This window comes from Xyrauchen texanus, chromosome 32 (assembly GCF_025860055.1).
Source record: "Xyrauchen texanus isolate HMW12.3.18 chromosome 32, RBS_HiC_50CHRs, whole genome shotgun sequence".
NCBI classification, from domain to species: domain Eukaryota; kingdom Metazoa; phylum Chordata; class Actinopteri; order Cypriniformes; family Catostomidae; genus Xyrauchen; species Xyrauchen texanus.
The window spans coordinates 7,145,052-7,169,757 of NC_068307.1; the positions used below are offsets into that span (position 1 = coordinate 7,145,052).

The window sequence follows — 24,706 nt, forward strand, 5'->3', positions numbered from 1 at the left end:
TGTTAACTATTTTACCAGCAGCAGAGCGGCAAAGGTTTAATGAGAAGCAGTATGTTTCTCTCCCTCTGAGCCTGTGAATGTGGATCTAGATGAATGCTTTGCTGGGTTCTGGGCCTAATTATCTGCACCTTTACTCTCTGTCTTTGTCTTTATAACTTACACATCTTTGTAAATTTCACTATTGTACACATCTGTACAGAGACATCACCAAATCCTGCAACCCCCCTCCTCCCCTCTCCTGCTACTCAACCTGCACTTAAGATCTGTGAAGAAGTGGTGTGCTGTGTCTTCTGAAAACAATAGACAAGGAGAGCACGGGGCCCAGACAGTGTTTCAACTGCTTGTCTAAAATCCTGTGCTAACCAGCTGACCCCCATCTTCACACTGATCTTCAATAGATCACTGGAGCAGTGTGAAGACCCATGCTGCTTCAAATTCTCAATCATCATTCCTGTCCCAAAGAAACCCAAAATCACAGGACTTAATGACAACAGACCCAACACTCTGACGTCTGTGGTCATGAAATCATTTGAGAGACTGGTGTTTGCCCACCTGAAGGACATCACTGGACCCTTTCTAGATCCCCTTCAATTTGCTTATCAAGCAAACAGATCTGTGGATGATGCAGTCAACGTGGAATTGCATCATATCCTGAAACATCTGGACAGACCAGGGACAAATTCAAAGATCATTTTTGTGGACTTCAGTTCGGCTTTCAACACCATCATCCCAGCTATTCTCCAGGCTAAATTACATCAACTCTCTGTTCCCATGTCAATCTGTCAGTGGATCAGCTTTCTGACAGACAGGCAGCAGCTAGTGAAACAAGGGGTATTCACTTCCAGCACCTGTATGAATAGCGGGCATGTGTGCTCTCCCCAATACTCTTCTCCCTGTAAACAAATGACTGCACTGCCAAGCACCCCTCTGTCAAGCTCCTGAAGTAGCCAGACTAGACTACTGTCATCACGCCCCCAAACACACACACACACACACACACACACACACACACACACACACTACGTAGGGCATCAATTTGGCCAGCAGCAGACCTGGAGCTGAACATGCTCAGAACAGTGGAGGTGATTGTGGACTTTAGGAGGAACACCCCAACATTGACCCCCCTCACCATTCTGAACAGCACTGTGGCAGCAGTGGATCATTCAGGTTCCTGGGCACTACCATTTCACAGGACCTGAAGTGGAAGACCCACATTGACTCCCAGCAGAGGTTGTACTTCCTTCGTCAGCTGAGGAAGTTCAACCTGCCACAGGCGCTGCTGATACAGTTCTACTCAGCAGTCATTGAGTCTGTCCTCTGCACTTCAGTAACTGTCTGGTTTGGTTCAGCTACGAAATCAGATATCTGAAGACTACAAAGGACAGTTTGGACTGCTGAGAGGATTATTGCCCCCTGCCCTCCCGTCAAGAAATGTACACTTCCAGAGTGAGGAAAAAGGCTGGAAAACTCACTCTGGAACACACTCACCCTGCCCACTAACTTTTTGAACTGTTGCCTTCTGGAAGGCGCTACAGAGCACTGAGCACCAGAACCGTCAGTCACAGGAACAGTTTCCTCAGGCTATCCATCTCATGAACAGTTAAAATTGCCCCATTGAGCAATAATTAATGTGCAATACACTGCTTAGTCTATTTATATTTATCCAACATACCTCACCTCTTCTGCCATTACATTCCCTTGATTCTGTATATAACAGATTGTATTTGTATATTGTACATACTTATTGTATATATATACACTCACCTAAAGGATTATTAGGAACACCATACTAATACTGTGTTTGACCCCCTTTCGCCTTCAGAACTGCCTTAATTCTATGTGGCATTGATTCAACAAGGTGCTGAAAGCATTCTTTAGAAATGTTGGCCCATATTGATAGGATAGCATCTTGCAGTTGATGGAGATTTTGTGGGATGCACATCCAGGGCACGAAGCTCCTGTTCCACCATATCCCAAAGATGCTCTATTGGGTTGAGATCTGGTGACTGTGGGGGCCATTTTAGTACAGTGAACTCATTGTCATGTTCAAGAAACCAATTTGAAATGATTTGAGCTTTGTGACATGGTGCATTATCCTGCTGGAAGTAGCCATCAGAGGATGGGTACATGGTGGCCATAAAGGGATGGACATGGTCAGAAACAATGCTCAGGTAGGCCGTGGCATTTAAACGATGCCCAATTGGCACTAAGGGGCCTAAAGTGTGCCAAGAAAACATCCCCCACACCATTCCACCACCACCACCAGCCTGCACAGTGGTAACAAGGCATGATGGATCCATGTTCTCATTCTGTTTACGCCAAATTCTGACTCTACCATCTGAATGTCTCAACAGAAATCGAGACTCATCAGACCAGGCAACATTTTTCCAGTCTTCAACTGTCCAATTTTGGTGAGCTCTTGCAAATTGTAGCCTCTTTTTCCTATTTGTAGTGGAGATGAGTGGTACCGGTGGGGTCTTCTGCTGTTGTAGCCCATCCGCCTCAAGGTTGTGCGTGTTGTGGCTTCACAAATGCTTTGCTGCATACCTCGGTTGTAGCGAGTGGTTATTTCAGGCAAAGTTGCTCTTCTATCAGCTTGAATCAGTCGGCCCATTCTCCTCTGACCTCTAGCATCAACAAGGCATTTTTGCCCACAGGACTGCCACATACTGGATGTTTTTCCTTTTCACAGCATTCTTTGTAAACCCTAGAAATGGTTGTGCGTGAAAATCCCAGTAACTGAGCAGATTGTGAAATACTCAGTCCGCCCGTCTGGCACCAACAACCATGCCACGCTCAAAATTGCTTAAATCACCTTTCTTTCCCATTCTGACATTCAGTTTGGAGTTCAGGAGATTGTCTTGACCAGGACCACACCCCTAAATGCATTGAAGCAACTGCCATGTGATTGGTTGATTAGATAATTGCATTAATGAGAAATTGAACAGGTGTTCCTAATAATCCTTTAGGTGAGTGTATATATATATATATATATATATATATATATATATATATATATATATACATATATATATGTATTGTCTATTGTATTTCTATATATATACTTTATTTTCTATAAATGTTTTGTCTTGTTGCTGTATTGTGCACTGGAATCTCTTGTCACGAAGACAAATTCCTTTTAAGCATACTTGGTAATAAAGCTGATTCTGAAATCTTATTAACACCTATTAAAAGTGATGGATATTGTAACTTGGGATAGATGATATAGTTAAAAATATACGTTATTCTATTTTTCAGCCTTCTGGCGATTTTCGATATACACTCAATGTACACTTTATTAGGAACACCTCTACACCTACATATTAATGCGATTATCTAATCAGCCAATCATGTGGCAGAGGTGAAATGCATAAAATCATGCAGATACGGGTCTGGAGCTTCAGTTAATGTTCACATCAACCATCAGAATGGGAAAAACTGTGATCTCAGTGATTTTGAACGTGGCATGATTGTTGGTGCCAGACGGGCTGGTTTGAATATTTCTGTAACTGCTGACCTTCAAACACAACAGTCTCTAGAGTTTACTCATAATGGTGCCTAAAACAAAAAAAACATCCAATGAGGGGCAGTTCTGTGGGTGGACCTTGTTGATGTGAGAGGTCAACGGTGAATGACCTGACTGGTTCGAGCTGACAGAAAGGCTACAGTAACTCAGAAAACCGCTCTGTGCAATTGTAGTGAGCAGAATAGCATCTCAAAATGCACAACACATCAAACCTTTATGCTGATGGGCTTCAACAGCTGAAGACAATGTTGGGAACTTGATTAGGACCATAGCGTTACTTATAAAGAGCTCAGTGAGTATATATCTTGATATTTGATTTTTTTTTTTTAACCAGAGAAACCATCATTTTGACCAAACATCCATTGTAGTCAGATTCAAAATGTTTAATGCACCAAGTAAAATTGGAGTTTGAAGTTTAAATCAGAGATGCCAGTAAATCATTGTGAATATATTGTGGATATTTGATACATCGGCCAGCCCTATTTATAACCAGTTTGACTGATAAGTGGCAGGAAGGGGCAGGGAAAGAGCTCTGCTACGGCTTCGGGCTCCATCATTGTTCTATATTGGTTATTTTAGGAGTCAGCGTATTCATTCAGCCTAAAAAGAGATCAAGAATGAGGGGCCAGTTTCTGTCTGCTGCCCATGGCACTGGTCTCCATCAATACCCCTCTGTCTCTCACAGTGGCCGCATGGGCCACCAAACCAAAGGCCGACCTCTGTGTTCTGCCAGACACACACACTCTGGCATATCAGTTATGATATTAATACTCACTCAGTGATCACACCATGTATTAGCCTTTGCTTAATCTATGAGTTGCTGTTTATTTAACTTAAAAACGAACTAATTAAAACTTTATTTAAAATGAACTAAGCATAGAATATTTAATACTGCTCCTGCAGATAATAATACTGCAGATACAGTAAATGTGTCTCTCTGTACGTGAGTGCCAGTCAGATATGAGTGATTTATAGCACAATTTGCAATTTCAGAAACTGGTGTAAATTGCATCAAAGTGCCATTTGTGTGGTTCATACACCTTTTGTAGTATATTTTACAGCTTTGTCAGAGCTTCCCCCAGTCTCCTTTGACTTTTTTATGGAAAAGAGTGGCCAATGCATTTCTCTACATTTCTTCTTTTGTGTTCCACTGATGAAAGACATTGATACAGGTTTGAAACAAAATGAGGGTGAGTCAATTATTCCATTAATGAGCTGTCACTGAATTACAGACTTGACCTCTCCCACACAAATATCTGACATTTTTAAAACTCTAAGCTGAACTGACTTTGGCCCCCATTGATATCAGAAGTTAATGACAGTTTTAAGGGACATTTCCTTCATTCCTTCATGCTCCTCAAAAAAAATAAAACATCCTTTAGGAAAGAGTGGGAAACGGACATGGCTCAGCCTGTTCTTCATCAACAAGCTCAAGTCCTACTCTGGAAATTACATTGCTTTTCCTGTGGTTTTGCTAGTACATGGATTCAGTGTTGTAAAAGTCTGTGGGAAGCATCCTTGACCTAACACACACAAACACATTGATACATGCAACAGTGCCGAATTGGCAGCTGAATCATGTTCGCATATCACACAGATAAGAGACTTATGAAACGTTAGGCTGTGCTCATCAAACTCTTGAGAGAAAAACAGCGAAAATTTCCATGAGTCAATATTCAATTAACCAAACCAGCCGCTCGTAGTGGCCATTTATCAATGGCTTGTTTTTAAGTGCTCTTGCTTAATCACATGCTATTTACAGGTGCAACGAAATGACTGTATTAAACAATAACTATTTAGAAAGATTTTCAATAGAGAAGTAGTCACTGGATGGGCCAATATTGAATACGTGATACCATCTCAGGTCATGTTTATGGCAAAAAGTGACCTCTGTGTATCCATGTCAACTACCCTGCTGAAAAACCTAAGGTGGTTTGCTGGTCTTAGCTGGCCACCAATCTGGTTTAATGAGTGGTGGTGGTGTAGTGGTCTAAACCACATTACTGGTAAACTGGTAATCAGAAGATCGCTAGTTCGATCCCCACAGCCACCACCATTGTGTCCTTGAGCAAGTCACTTAACTCCAGGTTGCTCTGAGGGGATTGTCCCTGTAATAAGTGCACTGTAAGTCGCTTTGGATAAAAGCGTCTGCCAAATGCATAAATGTAAATGTTTTAGAAAGAGTTTTGGGTCAGAGGAGACTGGTAAATATTGTGATGTTCCATGATGCAGTCACCGATTTTTGACGTCATCGTTGTGTGTCACATTAAGAGTGATGCAAAAGACCATTTGAAATCGGAATTGAGCAGCCAGAGAATCCGGACTGAGACGTATCTGAAAAAATCTGATTACAATCGCATTTGAAACCACCTACCGATGTGGTTTGAATCAGATTCTGACAAAATCTGATTTCATGTGGGTTTTTGCTGTCCAGACAATCAAAAACTCATCTGGATACAATCTGGATATGCAAAAAAATCTGATTTTTAGTGGCAGCCTGAACAAGGCTTAAGATGGTCTTTTTAGCAGGGTAGGCATTTAAAACCATGTCATAAATGTGAAGAGAGGCTGGTGAGGGGTTGCAACTATACATCATTAGATAATGGTGTGATACTCTAGCTTTGATATTTCACTGCTGTTTTATGATAGTAGTGTTACAGCATGATGAATGGTTATTACAAAAGTGTGCACATATAGAGAAATATGGGGTTCTCGTTTAGGTTAAATATCTTAAGAAAAGAATTCTCATTCATGTCCCTTTTCTACAAAATTAGAAAATCTGAAACACTAAAGAGCTTTAATCTCAAATAGCATGTGTTAAATGAGGAGGCTGCTTTGTTGTTTGATTGTTGTTTATTGTGTTTATTTAGAGTCCCACAGACAACCTACACACCCCTACCCCTAAACCTTACAAAACATGTTGGTTTTACTACAGTGCTACGGTACATCACCATGGTATTTTGTAATAAAATAATAGTAACCACAAAATTAAACAAATTTACTATATTAGCACAATATTACTGTAAAGGGTTGAGACGGTTACTTTTGAAATATATTCCACTACATATTACAGAATACATGGTGAAAAATATAATTTATAATGTATTGTGTTCGATTACTCAAGGTCAGTAATGTAATGTAAATACTTTGGATTACTTCTTCAGCACAGGTAGATTTTTTTTCACTTGTTTTGATTATAAAAAAATCTGCCAGTACAGTAAGATAAAACAGTATCTTAAAAAAAAATAAAAGTCTTATAATCAAAATAGCCTCTTAAACATCTTATGCAGTATTGCTTCTAAAGCAAGATAAAGCAAATTGATCTTGTTTTAAGGATTTATATAAATTTTTTACAGAAAAACAATACAAACATTTTCAACAAGAATATGAATTTTGCCCTAATATCAAAGGTCTTCCTAGAAATTTTTTTTGGATCTAACATAGATTTTCTTGATAAGAATGTATGATCGTGCCTGGTAACAGGTGCATTTAAAATGGCTATGAATAGCATTTTAGCTTATCATAAGCATGACAATTTACACAAGATTTATTTGTATTTCTGCTGCTCCAAATTTACTTCAAACTTACTTCTCTGTCTGCTCGTATGAATAAGAAATCATAAGAAAGTGTTTCATCGCTGTTCAAATGCCCTTTGGATCACATCATTTATATGGATAAATGTTTTCCATCTGAAAGGACTAAATATTAAATGAAACAAATGACAATTAAATGCAAAGTAATCTCTTCAGTAATGAAAATACTTTTTGAATGTAACTGTATCCTGATTACCAGCCGTTTAAATTGTAACTGTAGTGGAATACAATTATTTACGTATATTTTGTATTTAAAATACATAATCCTGTTACATGTATTACGCTGCGCTACATCCCTTTTAATGTAGTAACACCATGGTTAATTGCATTAAAACTATGGCTTCGGGGCCTGGGTAGCTCAGCGAGTATTGACATTGACTACCACCCCTGGAGTCGCGAGTTCGAATCCATGATGTGCTGAGTGAATCCAGCCAGGTCTCCTAAGCAACCAAATTGATCATGTGGTCATGATGAATGGTTCTCGATCTCAGTGGGGCACGTGGTAAGTTGTACGTGGATCGCGGAGAGTAGCATGAGCCTCCACATATGGAGTATCCGCGGTGTCATGCACAGCAAGCCGCGTGACAAGATGCATGGATTTACTGTCTCAGAAGCAGAGGCAACTGAGACTTGTCCTCCACCACCCGGATTGAGGTGAGTAACCGTGCCACCACAAGGACCTGCTAAGTAGTGGGAATTGGGCATTCAAAATTGGGAGAAAAGGGGTTAAAAAAAAAAAAAACTATGGCTTCTGCCATAAAACATGGTAACTGTAATATTATTATAGTAAAACCATGGTTAATTTTACCTGGATCAAGCCTTTCTCCCCGACCGTCACTGTGACCAAATCAATGCGAGGAAATCAACCTTTATATTAATTTTAAACAGGAAACAGGATGGGAAAAGTGGGACAAAAGGAGGAATCGAACCCGGGTCTTACGCACACAAAGGGGGGAGATGGGTGCAATTTGTCTTCAATTTCTGTATGACAGGTGCTGTTTACACCCAGTGCAAAAACTCACTCCATATACAATATCATTCTCATAACCTTCGTATAAAGCTTTAAAATAAAGGTTTGAATGATGAAACATGTAGTAAATGAACAAATGATTATGAAAATAAGAGATACATTAATGCACAGGCTTACATGGGCTGAACCCCAGCAGGGGGAGGGGCACGTTTGCTGCATTTGCCACCCTGTTCTCCCTTGTCAACAAGTTTTTTTTATATAGGTAATTGTTATGAATTAACGTGTTATATCGGCAGCCTTATTGTTTATAATGGATGTTGGAACAATGTGCCTTACACCTGTATTGCTGACCATCATATAAAGCCTGAATATACTGTGTCGCATACTTGTGAAACAAATCTCTTGCCGTTGGCCATTCTAGGAGCTGTCTTTAAAGTTTTGTAAGGCAGCTTGAAAGATCCCTTGACTGCAAAGTTGACTCCATTTGGCAAGCAGCTTGCAGACACTTTTGGTAAAAGGCAGGTGACAACAACAGAGCCTAGGAAAAGGCCTTGTTTTAATAGCCATGGAACAACCTTTAGCTGTCCAGTTCCTGCCCTTTATCTTTTCCTACTTACATGCAGCATTGTCCACTCCGAGTCCTTTGTGAGGCCTGGTGTGTTCCAGTCAATGGAGGCGAGATTTAAAGCTGCTGAGATCTTTTCTGTGGAAGCCACAGAACATGAAAAACGCTGGACTTGATTTCCCCATACGTTTTCTTTTCTCTCTCGTTCTCTTTCTCTCTCTTTACCACTCCTTTTCATTCTCTTTCTACCTCTCTTGCTCTTTTATTTTGATTGAGTATGCTGGTTTCTGGGCTGGGATTTGAAAACAAAGTTCTGCTTCATTGTCTCTTTCAGCTTTTTCAGTCTGTATCTCAGCATGAATGGTGTTAGCACAGCACAGATGTGCTTCTCTTTACAGCTCATTTCTGATAGAAATCAATCTGTCTGGAACCTGCCAAAAAAACATTGTAACTTTTATTCTTGTAAAACATTAGTATGTGGGTTTACTGAAAAATATGGTGGTTTTACATGACGACAGAATGGCTACCTGGATGTTGGTTACACCCACTTGACACTTAACATGGACAAATGTTAAAATATGCAATAAAAAATATTTGAAAACAATGTTTTCAAGGGGCCTGGATAGCTCAGCGAGTATTGATGCTGACTACCACCCCTGGAATCACGAGTTCGAATCCAGGGTGTGCTGAGTGACTCCAGCCTGGTCTCCTAAGCAAACAAATTGGCCCAGTTGCTAGGGAGGGTAGAGTCACATGGAGTAACGTCCTCGAGGTCATGATGGTAAGTTGTGCATGGATCGCGGAAAGTAGCATGAGCCTCCACATGCTGTGAGTCTCCGCAGTTTCACGCACAATGAGCCACGTGATAAGATGCACGGATTGACTGGCTCAGAAGCGGAGGCAACTGAGACTTGTAACCGTGCCACTATGAGAACCTACTAAGTAGTGGGACTTGGGTATTACAAATTGGGGAGAAAAGGGGATCCAATTTTTTGTTTTATAAAAACAATATTTTCAGTCCTTTTTTTTTTATATAGAATCAATGATAAAAGATTATTCCAAACTACTTATGCCAACATTTCTTTTTTTCCATACATATTCATTTTGTATTTAATTTTAACAATGTTTTTTTTACTGTGTCCGGACGGTTGCACCACTTACACATTTTTGAATTTAAGCCACAGAAAACATATCAAAATGACTTTGAACTCAGAAATGAAAAACATTAATGTTTTTAAGTAATTGTTTTGTGTGAATCATATTTTTTAGGTATTTTGAATAAGTAAATAGATCCAGACAAAAAAGAAGCACCCATTGCATTGACCCATGTTTCCATCTCTCAATCATCTCTCCCGCTCTTGATTTTTCTCCTGGCAAAGAGACCCCAGTAATTTCCCACGTGTCTCGTGTAGTGTTTCAGAAGAGATCTTAACAATGTCTCAAACTGTGCTCAGATTTGCCAAAGACCAAAGTATCTAATCAAATGTCAGAGATTTCAATACTAAAATGTTTCATCATTCAGACTAAATTATCAGAGCTATGCTGTCCACATGAATTTTATAGCACTGTACTCTTACTGTATGTCAACAAATGTCTCATTTGTGTCTGAATTTGATCTGTCCCATTAATTTCCGATGGAACCAATCTGTTTGGAACCAACAAATAATGTCATTGCTCAATGCTCAATCATGAGTGAGGCGGACACAAGTGGAACACTTTAAGATGATGGGCACATACGCAGTTAAAAAGATTGTGTCTGTCATACTCAGTGAATGAAGGGAGAGTAAAAGCATAGTTTGCTGGGAAACTGACAATTTTTTGTGATTGTTTTTAGTATGGATTCCTCTGTTGTGCCCCATCTGTCTCTGGAATTGCTTCCTGTGAATACCAAATGAAGATGTGTCTGTCTGAGTTGTAAAATTATAGGTCTTTACCGGTTTTCTTTTTTTTTTGATGCAATGGTTTGCCAAATTTTCCTTCCTCACTCACACCCCCTCAGCTTGCTGTTGGATTGGAGTAATTTTGCTCAGCAAAGTCCTTTACCTGTTTGGAGAACGTAAGTGCCATTACATTATGGCAAGCTAGTGTTGATTATAGTCAAGGATACATTTTTGGGGCGATGTTGGGGGGGGGTTATGGAGCTTAAGATACTTAAAGTATGTTTTAGATTTTTTTATTACCCAATAATCTCACTTTTCTTCTATAAAGCTCCAGAACAGATATCTACAAAACTGTCTTGTGTCTGCAAGTCAGAGATTTCAATATGAACTCAAACGCGTCTTATCAAATTCTTCCCAGACCGGTCCATTTTTATTTCAAAGCTCTGTACTTTTATTGTATGTCAACAATTGTGTCACTTGTGTTTATTTTTATTTCTCCTATGTATTTTTTCAAGTTGTTATTTAAAGGGGTATTTCACCTATAGGTGAAAATTCTGTTGTCATGTACTCGCCGTTTTTCTGGATCACAAAAGGAGATGTTCGGCAGAATATAAGCCTTAGTCACCCTTCACTTTCATCGCATCTTTTTACAACTCCTTTTGTGTTTCACAGAAAATAGAAAGTCATATGGATTTGCAACAACACAAGGGTGTGTAAAAATTACTTTTTTTGTTTGTTAGCTGAGAACTCCTGAGCTTTGAAAAAGCAACCAATAATTGTTTTACTTTTTGAGACTAAAGCCCCAAATGTTTGACCCTGTGGAGTGATTGAGTAATTTTTAGTGTAATTCTCTTCACTTCCTGTGTGTAGGGGGCCGGACTAATAGCGGACTCTTGTGTTCAGTGCAGAGGTTGCCTGGTCCCCCTCCCTGACCAACCCCCATCCATAACCCCAAGTGTGGGGGAACGTTTTCCAGGGACAAAAGAATGAATATGTAATGAAGAGAAGGATGTGTATCAACGAGAATAGATGCATCCAGCTCAACAAGTGTTTTCGAGGGATAACTATTGTTAGGAGGAAGAAAGTCTTGTGTCATTTTCCATCCCAAGCATTCAAGAACAGTCGCTTGTGCTTCAAAAAGTCATGTTCTTAACTAAATCTGCCACTGCACCTAGTCACATCCAAGATGCATTCTCTGAAAACAATATTTTACGCAGTGTTGTTTTATGGAGATCTAGATATTTTTACAGGAGAACAAGTCAAAGATACTATGATTTTCCCAGTGTACTCCTTACAAAATGCTCCAAAAGGGGAGGGTCTTTGAGGCAAAGCCTGTAGTTCCCAGAGTTTTAGAAACATCATACTCTAGTTCCCTCCCTCTCTCCCCCCAGAAATCTAGTGCACATGGTACATTCCGTTTAAAAGAGAGCATGTCATCTCTCAATGCACTGTGTCCTCTCTCTAGAAGCAGCTGGTGGGAGCGCGCTTTTTCAGTGGGAACTCTCTCTCTCTCTCACTTCTCTGCCTGCTGTTTCGCCTCTCTCTGTTGCATTCTTTCACATGCTTGCTGTCTCTCTTTGACCAACTGAAAACAGATAGTGATTAGGTCTTTTCTGCTGGGATAAAGAGAGGAAGAGAGTCTGACCAAGGATTTTCTCTCTTCTCCAGTGTTTGCTTTGTATGTGTGAACTAAACTGTGGCCGCAGAGAAGGAGTAAAGTGGGGACGAACAGCTTCTTCTATCCCTCTATCACAGTGCGCTTGACATCATGCACCTCTATGTGGATTTGCTTCTTAGGGCAAAATCCTGAAAATGATGGAGGACAACAAGCAGCTGGCTCAGCGGATCGATGGGGCCATCCAATCGGCCAGCCAGGAGGTGACCAACCTGCGCTCCGAGCTCTCTGCGACCAGTCGCAGACTGGCCGAGTTGGGGGCATGCAACCCCCCCGGCCTGGAGAACAACCAGCAGAACCACCATCACCACCTCCACCTCCTTCACGGTAGGAAATGTATGCCAAGTTTCTGTTTGGTTTATGTGTTTGGGTTGCTTGGATCTGGACTGTATGCTGCAGTTTTGAAACTTCTTACAGTGTAGACCAGCAAATAGTTAATTTATAAGGGTGGGAGGGTGCTAGGAGCTTTTGTTAAGAGTTGAAGAGAGTGAAGTGGGGAGGAGGAGGCCAACTGATCCCGTTCTTCTGTGCCTCATCCCGTTTCCTGGGTAGCCGGTGGGACGGCTTTCGAACGCAGCTGTGGCATATCAAAGTGGGAGAGTTAGAACCAGAGAAAAATAAAGTTGGCATTGGGTTCGGCGTCACATCCCCTGTCTCTTACTGATTTGCAGGAAATAACATGAAACACGTGGTTCGAGTCTGATACTAAAAGTCTTAGTTTAACTGGTGGTTACTACCATTTTTCCAGTGTTTTCAAGTTTAGATGACTTTACTGTAGGTCAAGATTGCAATCCTAACATTATTGTTTAAAGTGACTGATGTGTTTACTAGCAACTTTTGCAATGTTGTCAGTGATTTTGTCCATAAAGTTGTCTATGCTTACCATTTGTGTACGCTTGTGGGTTGTTAAAAGGAAATAGTTATGGAAAGTTGACATGTCAACATTTAGCAGGTAATGTGACATGCTATGCTGCTTTAAACAGCATTTTGCTCTATGTAGAATATTTGCAGTTTTAAAAATGAATTTGAAGCAATAAAGCACTAAAAATTAACTAGTGCAAAGCAAAAAGGTGATTACAAATATTTTAGAACCTTACAAAAACATAAATAATGTTTTTATTTATTTAAAACACAATTCCATTAAATTGAATCGAGTAATATTTAATAATAATAATATAGATATCTTTTTTTTTACATTTTAGAATTTTGTTCTGAAAATGAAATGCATAAACCTAAAAAAAAGTTTTTTTTGATTGATGGCAACCATTCACAGTTCATAAAATTCACACGTTCTTTTCTGCATTCACATTAATTTTAAAGGAGTAGGTCATTCGAAAATGTTATTCTGTTATCTTTTACAGTATTCAACCTTATATTGTTCCAAAACCATATTCTTACTTTCTTTCGAGGCACAAAAGGACAGTCACATTCACTGTGCACTTTCATTGTATGGAGAAAAAAAATGCCATAAAATTGAATTGTGACTGTGACTAAACATTCTGGCTAACATGTCTATTTGTGGTTCGCTGAAGAAAAAGTCATCATCAAATGATGATGTCAGAATTTTAATTTTGATTTAACTATCCCATTAACTTTATATCTCAATGTTGAACAATAATGTTCATGGACATGTTTTTATACCCCTGTTCTTGTGTGCATTGTGAACCTTCTCAACTTTCACTTCATGCCCTTCAAAAAGGAAGCAGGGTGTGGTGATCTCTGGTTAAGTGTTGGAGATCTCATAGCCCGAGGCAGGATTCAATGCATGTTGGCCCTTGGTCATGTTAAGAGGCTCAGCCATGTGGATGAACATTGTCTGGGTGTGCAGGCGAGGATCAGTGTATTGATATTGTGTCAGGTTGATGATATTATGGGGGTTACAGCACGCAGGGCACCTCAGCGGTGGGTTGTACAGCACTGCAGTCTGGGCAGCAGGAAGTCTGCGTAGACTTTTAAAGACAGGGATAGAGTGAGAGTGATAGAAAGCACCTGTTTGAACAGGTGTAATTAGCGGGAACTTTCTAAATGAATGGGATTGTATGAACAGCATGGCTCAGCACAATGTCTGTCTCTCTCTTTCTCTGTCTCCCTCTCTTTTCACACGGGTATAAGACATCTCACTGCAGACATCTCAAATTCCTCTTCACCCGTGCACTGTTGTAATGCTTCTGCTCTATTTCTTACTCTCTCTTTTTTCCTCTCAGGTGTTTCAGTTCCATTTATTTATTTCGAGGGAGCATCAGTGGCAGTTCTGGTTCACTAGATTTGCCATTTTAGAGCTCTATAAATTCCCTTTATGAGGGAGACAATATACTGTATATACATAGTATACAGTATCTATCTATCTATCTATCTATCTATCTATCTATCTATCTATCTATCTATCTATCTATCTATCTGTGTTGTTGGTAATGGATTACATGTAATCTGTATTATGTAATCAAACTACAAAATCAAGTACTTGTAATTTGGATTAAATACATATGGGAATACTCATAATTGGATTAGAGTTACTTTTTATAGATGACATATTAACGAGGCAATGACAGTACATTTTATAATAATGTATTGATCATTTTCATATCAATATCATTATATTCTTAACCTGAAATGCAGTAGTCTCACAGATGAACATTTTGAACATGTGCTCCTTTTATGTTATAACAGTAAAATACGCACCACAGTTAAGGAATAGGTGATGGACTATTACTAATTAGGAAGGGTTAAAAGTAAGTGTGTCAGAGCTTTGAGCTGTTAGCTTTGACCAACACTCTGTAGAAGCGCACACACACCGGAGGAGTTCTTCCTTTCAAACAGCTAGGTGGAATGCAGCTGAATAAACCTGAACACCGAAGCTTTTTCAAAGCTATTTTCAAATAACATTGCATATTTAAAACATCGGCCCCATTCTAATTTTCAGTTGCCATCAGACATTTTTGCATAAATTCAAATGTGTTTACATTTTCATATTTTGCTAATGATAGCGCATTGTGCGAGCAGCCTCAAAGACATGGGTTCTGGCCCCATAGAAACCAGGAAGTAATTGCATTCAGATAATCAATAATGAGCACCGTTCTGAGGTTGGATTTTCCCTCTTAAATGGCATTTTACTGCATTGACGGTTAGGTTTAGTGTTAGAGTTTGGGTGAGGGTGTATGGTTAATAAAATATCAATTTCTGTTGACTGTATTACATCATTTACAACTAAAAACAACTTGCTTTACAGCTCGCTTTTGTTGCCATTCTGTGGACAGTTTGCCTGGAAACTGGGGCTCACATGTACCCATTTGTTCAACAACATTTAAAGCTTCGGCCACTGGGGGCAGTGGGTTAAATTTCAGTAAGATCAGACCAATGTCAACTGTGGAACTTTCGACCTACTGTCACAGAATTCACAGTGATGGAAAAGAGCAGATTTGATTTATTAATAATAGTTCCTTTCATGTTCCAAAGGGGAAAAAAATCATAAATAAGGTATGGCTTAACAAATTTAGACATTTATTATTTTTTTCCCACAGTGTTTTAGAAAAGAATGTGTGTGTGTGTGTATATACACACACAGACACACACATATATATATACACATACACACACACACACACACACACACACACACACATATACATATACACACATACATATATATATATATATATATATATATATATATATATATATATATATATATATATATATATACATACATACACACACACACACACACACACACACAGACACACATATACATATATATATATATACTGTATGTAAAGTTCAATTAAAAATTATTTTAGCTCCTAAATGGCACGTGCCCCTTCCGTTTATATGGATATGACGATTCTGCCTCTCTCTTTATCCTCTCAGTCAGGGGACTGTTTACATGCGAGAGCCAGAGGCTGAGCGAGCAGAATGTAATCAGATACACATTCCTCTGTACGGTTGTATGTGGGAGTCACTCTCATAGTTTAAACACAAAACCCCTCTCCTTTCAAAAACAGCATTCCTCTAATCAGGGCTTTGGGTTCACTTGCGTTCTGGTCACATCCTTCCGTCATTATCGAGCCAAGGGCTAAGGGTCATTAACCTTTTGTTTGTTGTAGGGCTGGATTGGATTGGGTTCAATTTCATTTTGCAGTTTTATTTCACACTAGCGGTTCAGTTATGAATAAATATTTTCCACAATTCTTACCTTTTACAAGCTAGAAAACCATTTATTGCTGCTAATAATCTTTTTCACTTTGATTCAATCATGAGAAATGTTTGCCCCGTGTTGTAGGCGGATAGATTCTGAAAATAAACTTAAAAGCAGGCCTAGGTTTAATGGGTTGTGACAGCCAAATGGAGAGATGTGGCATCCAGTGTGGCTCTCTCCTTCATCTTCAGAGAAGACAATGAAGTCTAAAGTGGGAAACTACAAATGTGAGCTTTATGTGGTTGCTAGGATGTTGCTAGGTGGTTGCTAGGGTTATCTCAGTGGACTAGATGTTTGCTTACTGGCCAGGTTATAAGAGCCCACCCCCAAGTCTCTATGATATATTCTAGTCTCTAGATATGGCTCTTGTCTCCCTTTCAATGTAAATCAATGGGATTCTGTCACCTGTTATATCACTAGCAACACTAACTAGGCAAAATGTGAATAATTACAAGGCCTTTTTACATAAGTGGAGAGGGTGGGATTATCCTATTCAGATTTAGATGAAAGTTCCGCTGTTGTGCATCCAATCATCACATGAACTTAAATAGATAAGTGCTTCGGGTTCATATGACATTAAGAATGTATTATCTTTGTGAACATAGTTTTACATGCGGTTTTAAACATTATTACTCGTAACATAATTGAACTGCACATTTCCTCTGATTTAAAATCTTGCTATCTGACTTTACTTACTGACAACATGTTTCCCATAATTCCTGCTAAATATATGATTAAACATACCAAATCTCATAAACTATTTACCATACGACTGTGGCTTTTATTCAACACCTAATCTGACCTACTATCTAATCAATATATTTAAGGCCAGAAACTTACTATATGCAATAAGGATCAACTGTTGCATCACAATTCTTTCTCCAATATTCTGAATCTATTTAAAAAATTTCAGAATCAATTCTGAGTTCAATTAAAAGCACATTAGCTCAGTGACTCTTATGTTCGCGCCAAAGACAGAGTGAGATGCTAGAAACAAATGACAAGATGCACAATTACTAAAGCCAAACGCACTCTACAGAACTTATTGCAGACTCTATATGTCACATGACCATTATCCCCGACTGAAACTACAATCCCGAAATTAATTCACAAACTCAAGCACATAGCAACAGGAGAGTTTGTTCCCCAGTTATTGCACTGATTTGCACAGAAAGGGAAAAACAGCTGAAAAAAATGAGACAGCGGTTCATGAGACCTGGCCGAAGTTTTTATTGTCTCCGACTTTCCAATGCCTTTCTCTCCTCTTGTGCTCTCTATTTCTTTGGCTGTTGTTCATTGCCGGTCTCTTGCTCATCGCAACAGTGCGCATACGAGTGATTTCTTAATGCTATTTGTGTCACTTTACTATCACGTGTGGTGTGGAAAGGAAAAGCTGACGTCTGGACTCTCACAGAAGAGGGTTCTGTGAGAAGAACCCTATCTGAGGGTTGTCCCCCCCCTAAAATATCATTAAAATATGTGTATTGTAAATAATATAATGATATATTCTTAAAATAATGTTTATTGTCCCCCCCAACATTTTGATGAAATTTTCGCCCCTGCACCTCTATTATGCAAGTATTCATGTGTAGATTCGAGCACTTGTTCAACGGATTGACAACGCACGGTCAGGTTGAGCATGCTTAAAGCGCGTTCTTCTGTTACTTTGGCGGTAAAAAATGTCTGTACTCAAAAGTGCAATAGAGTTACTTTCAAAAGTCTATGCCATGGTGCATATTCAAGGTGCTTTACACTGTGACTCATTCACCCATTCACACACGCATTCATACACCAATGGCGGGAGAGCTGCCATGCAAGGTGCTCTCCTGCCATTGGGAGCAACTTGGGGTTCAGTGTCTTGCCCAAGGACACTTCGGCATGTGGAGTCGTGTGGGCCGGGATTCGAACCACCAACCCTGCGATTAGTGGCCGACCCGCTCTACCACCTGAGCCACACCCCTAATTTTATTATAGGTTATAAATTGACTTTTGATAGATATGATTTCTTGCTCAGCAATGTTTTCTTCAAACTGTTGCTCTGCCATTACAGTAGTTACCTTGAAAGAGAAAACTCACATGCAGACAGTTCATAACAATGTCAGCTAGAACGGACCTTGCATACGTGAGCTGTGTTATAAATTGCAGTCTGACACATTTGGAACAGAAGTTACACTAAGCTTAACAATGTCCTGATAGATTTGGGTGTATTTATGTCTTTCACTGCATGATATTTCATCTTATCTGCATTTTCTTCTGCATATTATAAATATTTTCTCCCTAGTCATTGGCAGACATGTCATATCAAGTTTTGCATTTTTGGGATTTTGCAGCCATATGGATGATTTGCATTGTAATCAATTGCTTATTCCAACAATTTGTTTGCCATATAGTATGTTAAACATTGGTTCATAAGTGAATGGACTGTATTAACATCCTAAGAAACAAATCCTCATGTTAGGTGGTCAACAGAAATCTAGACATAATATATATTTGCTGATCATTTAAAATGGAAACCGTTGTGTTTTCTATAATCAATACGGCTGAAGCCTAATACATTATTCACCATCCTGGCTGGTTTGTACTTGGAAGTCAAAGACTCTAAGTCTGCATGTAAAAGTTAGCTATCATACTACAAAGTTTACTTTCTTTGTGAGATCTACAAGTAAGACAGGTTTCTAATGATCTCCAATGCGCCTCTAAATGTAAGCGATTGGAGGCAAAAAGTGTGAAAATGAAAAACAGGCCTAGACGCTCTGTGGAGCTCCTTCGTTCACATCTCATGCTGAGAGAGACAGCGGCGAGCCTCTGCCTCCCCAGAGAGGAGCATTTTGATGACAAATGAGAAAATGTCTAATGGAGCGACATCTGCACAGTCTTGACTGGCTGATGGAAAGTCTGAGGTTGCAAATTGGCCGAGTCACCATTCAGATTAAGTAATGCTTCAGAGGTGTCATCTCAATGTGTTCATTTCATATCACATCACACCAAATGAGCAGAATAGCACCCAATATCTGAGAGAGAAATAGTATACCCCAAAATTACTTTTCTGTCAACAAACACTGAGCAGACTTTCTTCTGTATTGGTCCCTCTTTTCCATGAAATTACAATGACTGCAGACTGAAGCTTTCAAGCTTCAAAAAGGATGCAAAAACATGGTTTTTGGTAAACATACCATAAAATTGCCCCATTTGACTTGGCCAAAGTCTTCTGAAACCATTTGATAACTTTCTGTTATCAACAGACTGAAATGTGTTATTAATTGAAAAATATTGACATTCACCAATTCTCTCTACACAGAAGAGAGAACGTTAAACAGGTTTGTAATGATAAGAGGGTGAGTAAAAAATGTTTTACTGATCAAGCTATTCCATTAAAACAGAGTGAATACGGGAGATAAAACGAGATATATAGTGTAATGTCATTTTAATCAGAAGTATTTATTGTCACTTTCAAATTCAATCATCAAACAGTGATAGCTTCACTTAAAATACCCCAAACGAGCTCAGAGTAGACAGCTAAAAAATAAAACCAGCCTGACTTTCCAATAAAACTCTCTTCTATCTCTTCTGAGCTGTGCCTTGCTGAATAGAGTAACACTCGTAATTGTAATGTTCCTGCCAGTTCCACACAAAGCAATCCTACATGCTAATACTATATTTAAATTGATGAAAAAGACTGTGACAAGCCATTATGAAAATAACCACATGACAGCGTTGGTGGCAGTAGCCTGAAGCATTAGACTTTTAAGTGTTAAGGAGCCTGCGGTCAGTTACTCAAAAAAGTAATTAATTACTAACTGCTTATTACATCTTCTACAGTGTAATTAGATTACTGTACTAATTACTCTGAATCTGAAAAGTAATTGCATTACTTATTACTAATTACTTCATTAATCAACCTCGACCAGATGAAAAATACAAGGACAGACGCAAAACTGTTCTTTGAATTCTTTCAAATAAATAATATAAAATCAGATAAACTTTTAATGAACTGGCCAAAGAATTTAAGGGGGCAGCGTTAAATTAGAAAACATATATTTTAACATTAGTCGTTAAATTTTTATTTTAAATTCACTATAGTTTTATATATAATTGTTCTATTGTCTATAAAGTATTTAACACAATTGAATCATAAGTAACTAATTAAATTACTGAAAATTAAGAGTAATCCCTTACTTTTTCCTCTGAAAAAGTAATTTAATTACAGTAATGAATTACTTAGTAATGCATTACACCCAACACTGTCTGTGGTGCTGCTTATGGCACTGCAATGCCCTTGTGATTTGTTTCAACACTAGTAGGATTCGCACAAGCCAGCATGTTAAACCCCCCACGACCCTGAGAAAATGGTAACCAGAGAGAGATGCGATGGAGTGAACTCAATAAAGCGGCTGCAGATGGAGGTGACATTTTAAATTGCTTTTAAATCAGCCTTTGGAAGGTGTTACGCCTCGCTGGTTCCGTGGGATTTTATTTCATCTGAAACGAGGATGAATATTTGAGGATTTGTAGGAAAGGTTAAGCAACGATTGGTAGTTTCACATAGCTGGGTCTTCGGCATCCAGGAATGGAGCATTTCTCCCTGTAGTTTTATTCTCTGAATGTAAAACTAGAGGCATCATGCACCTGTCTTTTTGAGGGAACATCAGTCGAATGAAGAAGTCCTTGATGACTTGGTACCCTAGGCAACATAAACCACGAACTTCCGATAAGGGTCAGTAATGATTATGGCAATATTGCAGAAATTTTTTGCATTTAGACAGAAGCAAATAACTACATAATTTGAGTATCCACCCATTTGAGTATCCATTCTGATTGGTCAACGCACTAATGAGAGATGACGTTGATGCTGTTGGCCTCCTCTGGATTTCGCCTGGGCTACTACATCTGCATCTTTTTACAAAATATGCATCAGAGTTATGCACATTGGTTCGTAAATGTATTAAAACAACTGTTATTTTAATCAAATAAGATGTTACGCTTAATATGAATGTATTTTTTTTGGAGGCTCAGGCTCAAATGCCTCGTCTGACGGACCACAACTTATCTAGTTTATATATATATATATATATATATATATATATATATATATATATATATATATACACACACACACACACAGATCAGCCACAACATTAAAACCACCTGCTTTACATTGTGCTTTACATTGTGTTTACACCAACCCGCATCTCAGAATAGCATTCTGAGATTCTATTCTATTCTGAGATTCTATTCTAAACACCATTGTACAGAACGTATAGCTGAGTTAACGTAGACTTTGTCAGTTCGAACCAGTCTGGCCATTCTCTGTTGACCTCTCTCATCAACAAGGCATTTCCATCCAAAGAACAGCTGCTCACTGGGTGTTTTTTGTTTTTGGTACCATACTGTGTAAATTCTAGAGACGGTTGTGTGTGAAAATTCCAGAAGATCAGCAGTTACACAAATACTCAAACCAGCATGTCTGGCACCAACATCAACCATCAGAATGGGAAAAAATGTGTTCTCAATGATTTGGACTGTGGCATGATTGTTGGTGCCAGACGGGCTTGTTTGAGTATTTCTGTAACTGCTGATCTTCTGGGATTTTCACACACACAACAGTCTCGAATTTACTCAGAATGGTGCAAAAAAAAAAAACAGCTTGTGAGCGGCAGAGCAATCTGGAGTTAAGTGCCTTGCTCAAGGACACAATGTTGGTGGCTGTGGGGCTTGGAGCAACGTCCTTCTGATTACCAGATTAGCAGTTATGTGCTTAGACCACTACACCACCACCACTCCATATATATATATATAAACTGTTTTAACAAAAGTATATTTATAAATTAGCATTTACTTATGTTAGCATTTATAATGTTTACATTGTTAGTTTATGATACTGTACCTTAAGCATTTACTAATGTTACCTTAAATAAGGTGGCACTGTAATAAGCTAATTTAAAATGTTGCTAATAACTTTGTATTGCCTCTGAATCCTTTTCTAACACTTGGATTTAAAAAAAATGTCAAACTCATCCTCGGCTTTGTCTGATTCGCACAAAATTTGGAATGCATCATCTAGAAATGCTCATGACAAAAAGTTATCAGAAGAAATGTTATTCACATAATTGTTAACAAGATATAAACCAATATGTTTTTGGTCGTGGGCCATAATGACTCATTGGCCTGTGTTATTCAAAATTAACAAAACTAACTCCAACAGAACATTCCGATTCATTTATTTCTGATGCTGCAGAAAATCCTAATTGTGCAGTTGTGATCAAAGCAGCTGAAATTTGACACCAAGACAACAATATGTGCCACAATATCTATTCTGTCTAATTTGGTGTTCTCTTCACAATAATAATTATAATTTTTTTTAAAGTGTTACCATGCAACTTCAGAAATTCATGTGGCTCAAAAAACTAAAGCAGTGGTGTGGAGTGAGTTCTGATCAACTGCTTCAGTGCACTTGAGAAGGATTACAGTACTCAGTGACAGTACAGACTTGTTTTTAAAGTAGAGGGAGTATCATTCTCTGTGTCCTCTCCCTATGGGACCTCCCAGTCTTCCTGTCAGCTCCTTGAGTGTTCAGAGCCCCCTCTCCTTTCACCCCTCTCTTCTTTTCTTGCCCCTACCATCTCAAAACCGCAGCGCGGCCTCCCTGAACCACGCCCTGTCTGTGGCCAATGTAGCGTGAGGTGAACTGTGTCCAAACAATAGCCTTGAGGCAGGCCCTCACCGCAGGGGATGGGCAAATAACCCAGAAAAGCATACACACATTTTTTAAGACTTTATTACCAGCTTTGAGTTTTGGTACATTAGGGAGAGAGAAAAGAAAATCTATTTGCCCTTTCATAGTAGCAGTTATAGATTACTCCCCCAGATATCAACACATAGGAAATCCATTCAAGGAATTACTAATCGTCCATTTCAGAGGTTTAACTGGACAAAAATAAAACATTCCCAGTGGGGATGCAGCCTTGCTTGACCTTAGTGGTTCAAGCCTATTTTAAATATACAACTCTGCCTGGTTCTCATTGGTTGTTGTGCACACATAATCCATTCTTTTGGAAGGCTGCTCCTGTGGCTACTTTCTAAAAATAACATTGCAAAACTTTATAAGAACAGTTGGGATTGTGCTAAAATTAATCATTATTTGTCACAATGATAAACAGGGCTGTAAAACGTACGTCATGTCCTATTTTTACCCATGATATTTATTGTGATTTCCCTGATATTTACAATGATGTATGTCATTCCATTACTTTATGGAGATTAGCCTATAGTATAATGTCATTATCTTGTTATAGCCAAAAGTATAATTCTCAGAATAAATGTGCACATTCTCTTAGGCTGTTTAATCGTGAGAATCCGAAATCAGCTACCAGGTAGGGTAATAATGCTTAAAGATCCTTTCACACTGCCAGATAATTTGTTGCTGCATGTCGCCAGTGGCTGGTGGTTAGATCGCTAGTGTTATGTATGGAGAGTAGCCTTTCCTCCATCTTTCTGTCACTGCAGGAACAGAGAGAGAGAGTAGGATCTTCTCTCGTATTGGCTGTTGCACACGAAAGTCACTCTTAATTTGCATAAAGTTAAACATGTCTCAACTTTGAACGCTGGACACGCCCACTTCAGTTCACCAACGTTTGCCATCACTCGTGTCGCCGGAAGTCAATCAGCTCTCATTGAAAATGAATGAGATGAGGTTGTTGTGTCGAGTTCTAAGATATGAACCAAAACAAATCATCTCCAATGTGAATCAAAACATTGAAAACTTTTATTTGAAGCAAAAAAATCTGACAAAAAGACAAAAGTTCAAGACTGTGTCCTTAACGTCTTTCATGACGAAATTAACTACAGTCCCATGATGCAGTGTGAATGAGGTAATCGAATTAAAAGTAATGGAAAAATACAAAACAATTAAGTTGTTGATTATAAGTGTAGAATCTATGTAATACATTTAAAGTATATGAGAAAATATTCCATATATATACAAATATATACGAAGTTTGAGAGTGTAAGGAAACTGACTTGATTATCATTCAAAGTGCATCACTGAGGCGCTCGCCACTCGTTTGGCATGCTCTGTTTGCCTCAATTCTCAATTTATGGGTAGAGGAGTTCTTAAACAGGAATCATGCTATTAAACATGCTATTGCTATTAAACATGCCATTAAAAAATTAAGTTGAAATAACTTGAACTGATGGCTTCAACAGAAGCATATACATAAGGGATAATGTACTGTACAGTCAGCCGGCTGCTACCGCAAAGTAAACCCCGACAGGGTGATTGTGACAGGGTGGAGGGCGGGGCCGGGCC

At 38.8% G+C, this 24,706-nt stretch overlaps 1 protein-coding gene across 2 annotated transcripts in view; it reads left to right on the forward strand.

The window, feature by feature from the left end:
• Nucleotides 1–24,706, forward strand: part of LOC127626059 (kazrin-like) — a 227,290-nt gene that overhangs the window by 93,015 nt on the left and 109,569 nt on the right. For both annotated transcript variants that reach the window (XM_052101594.1, XM_052101595.1), the window contains exon 3: nucleotides 12,332–12,536. In XM_052101594.1, coding sequence (XP_051957554.1) covers nucleotides 12,332–12,536 — 205 coding nt within the window. The remainder of the gene's footprint in view (nucleotides 1–12,331; nucleotides 12,537–24,706) is intronic.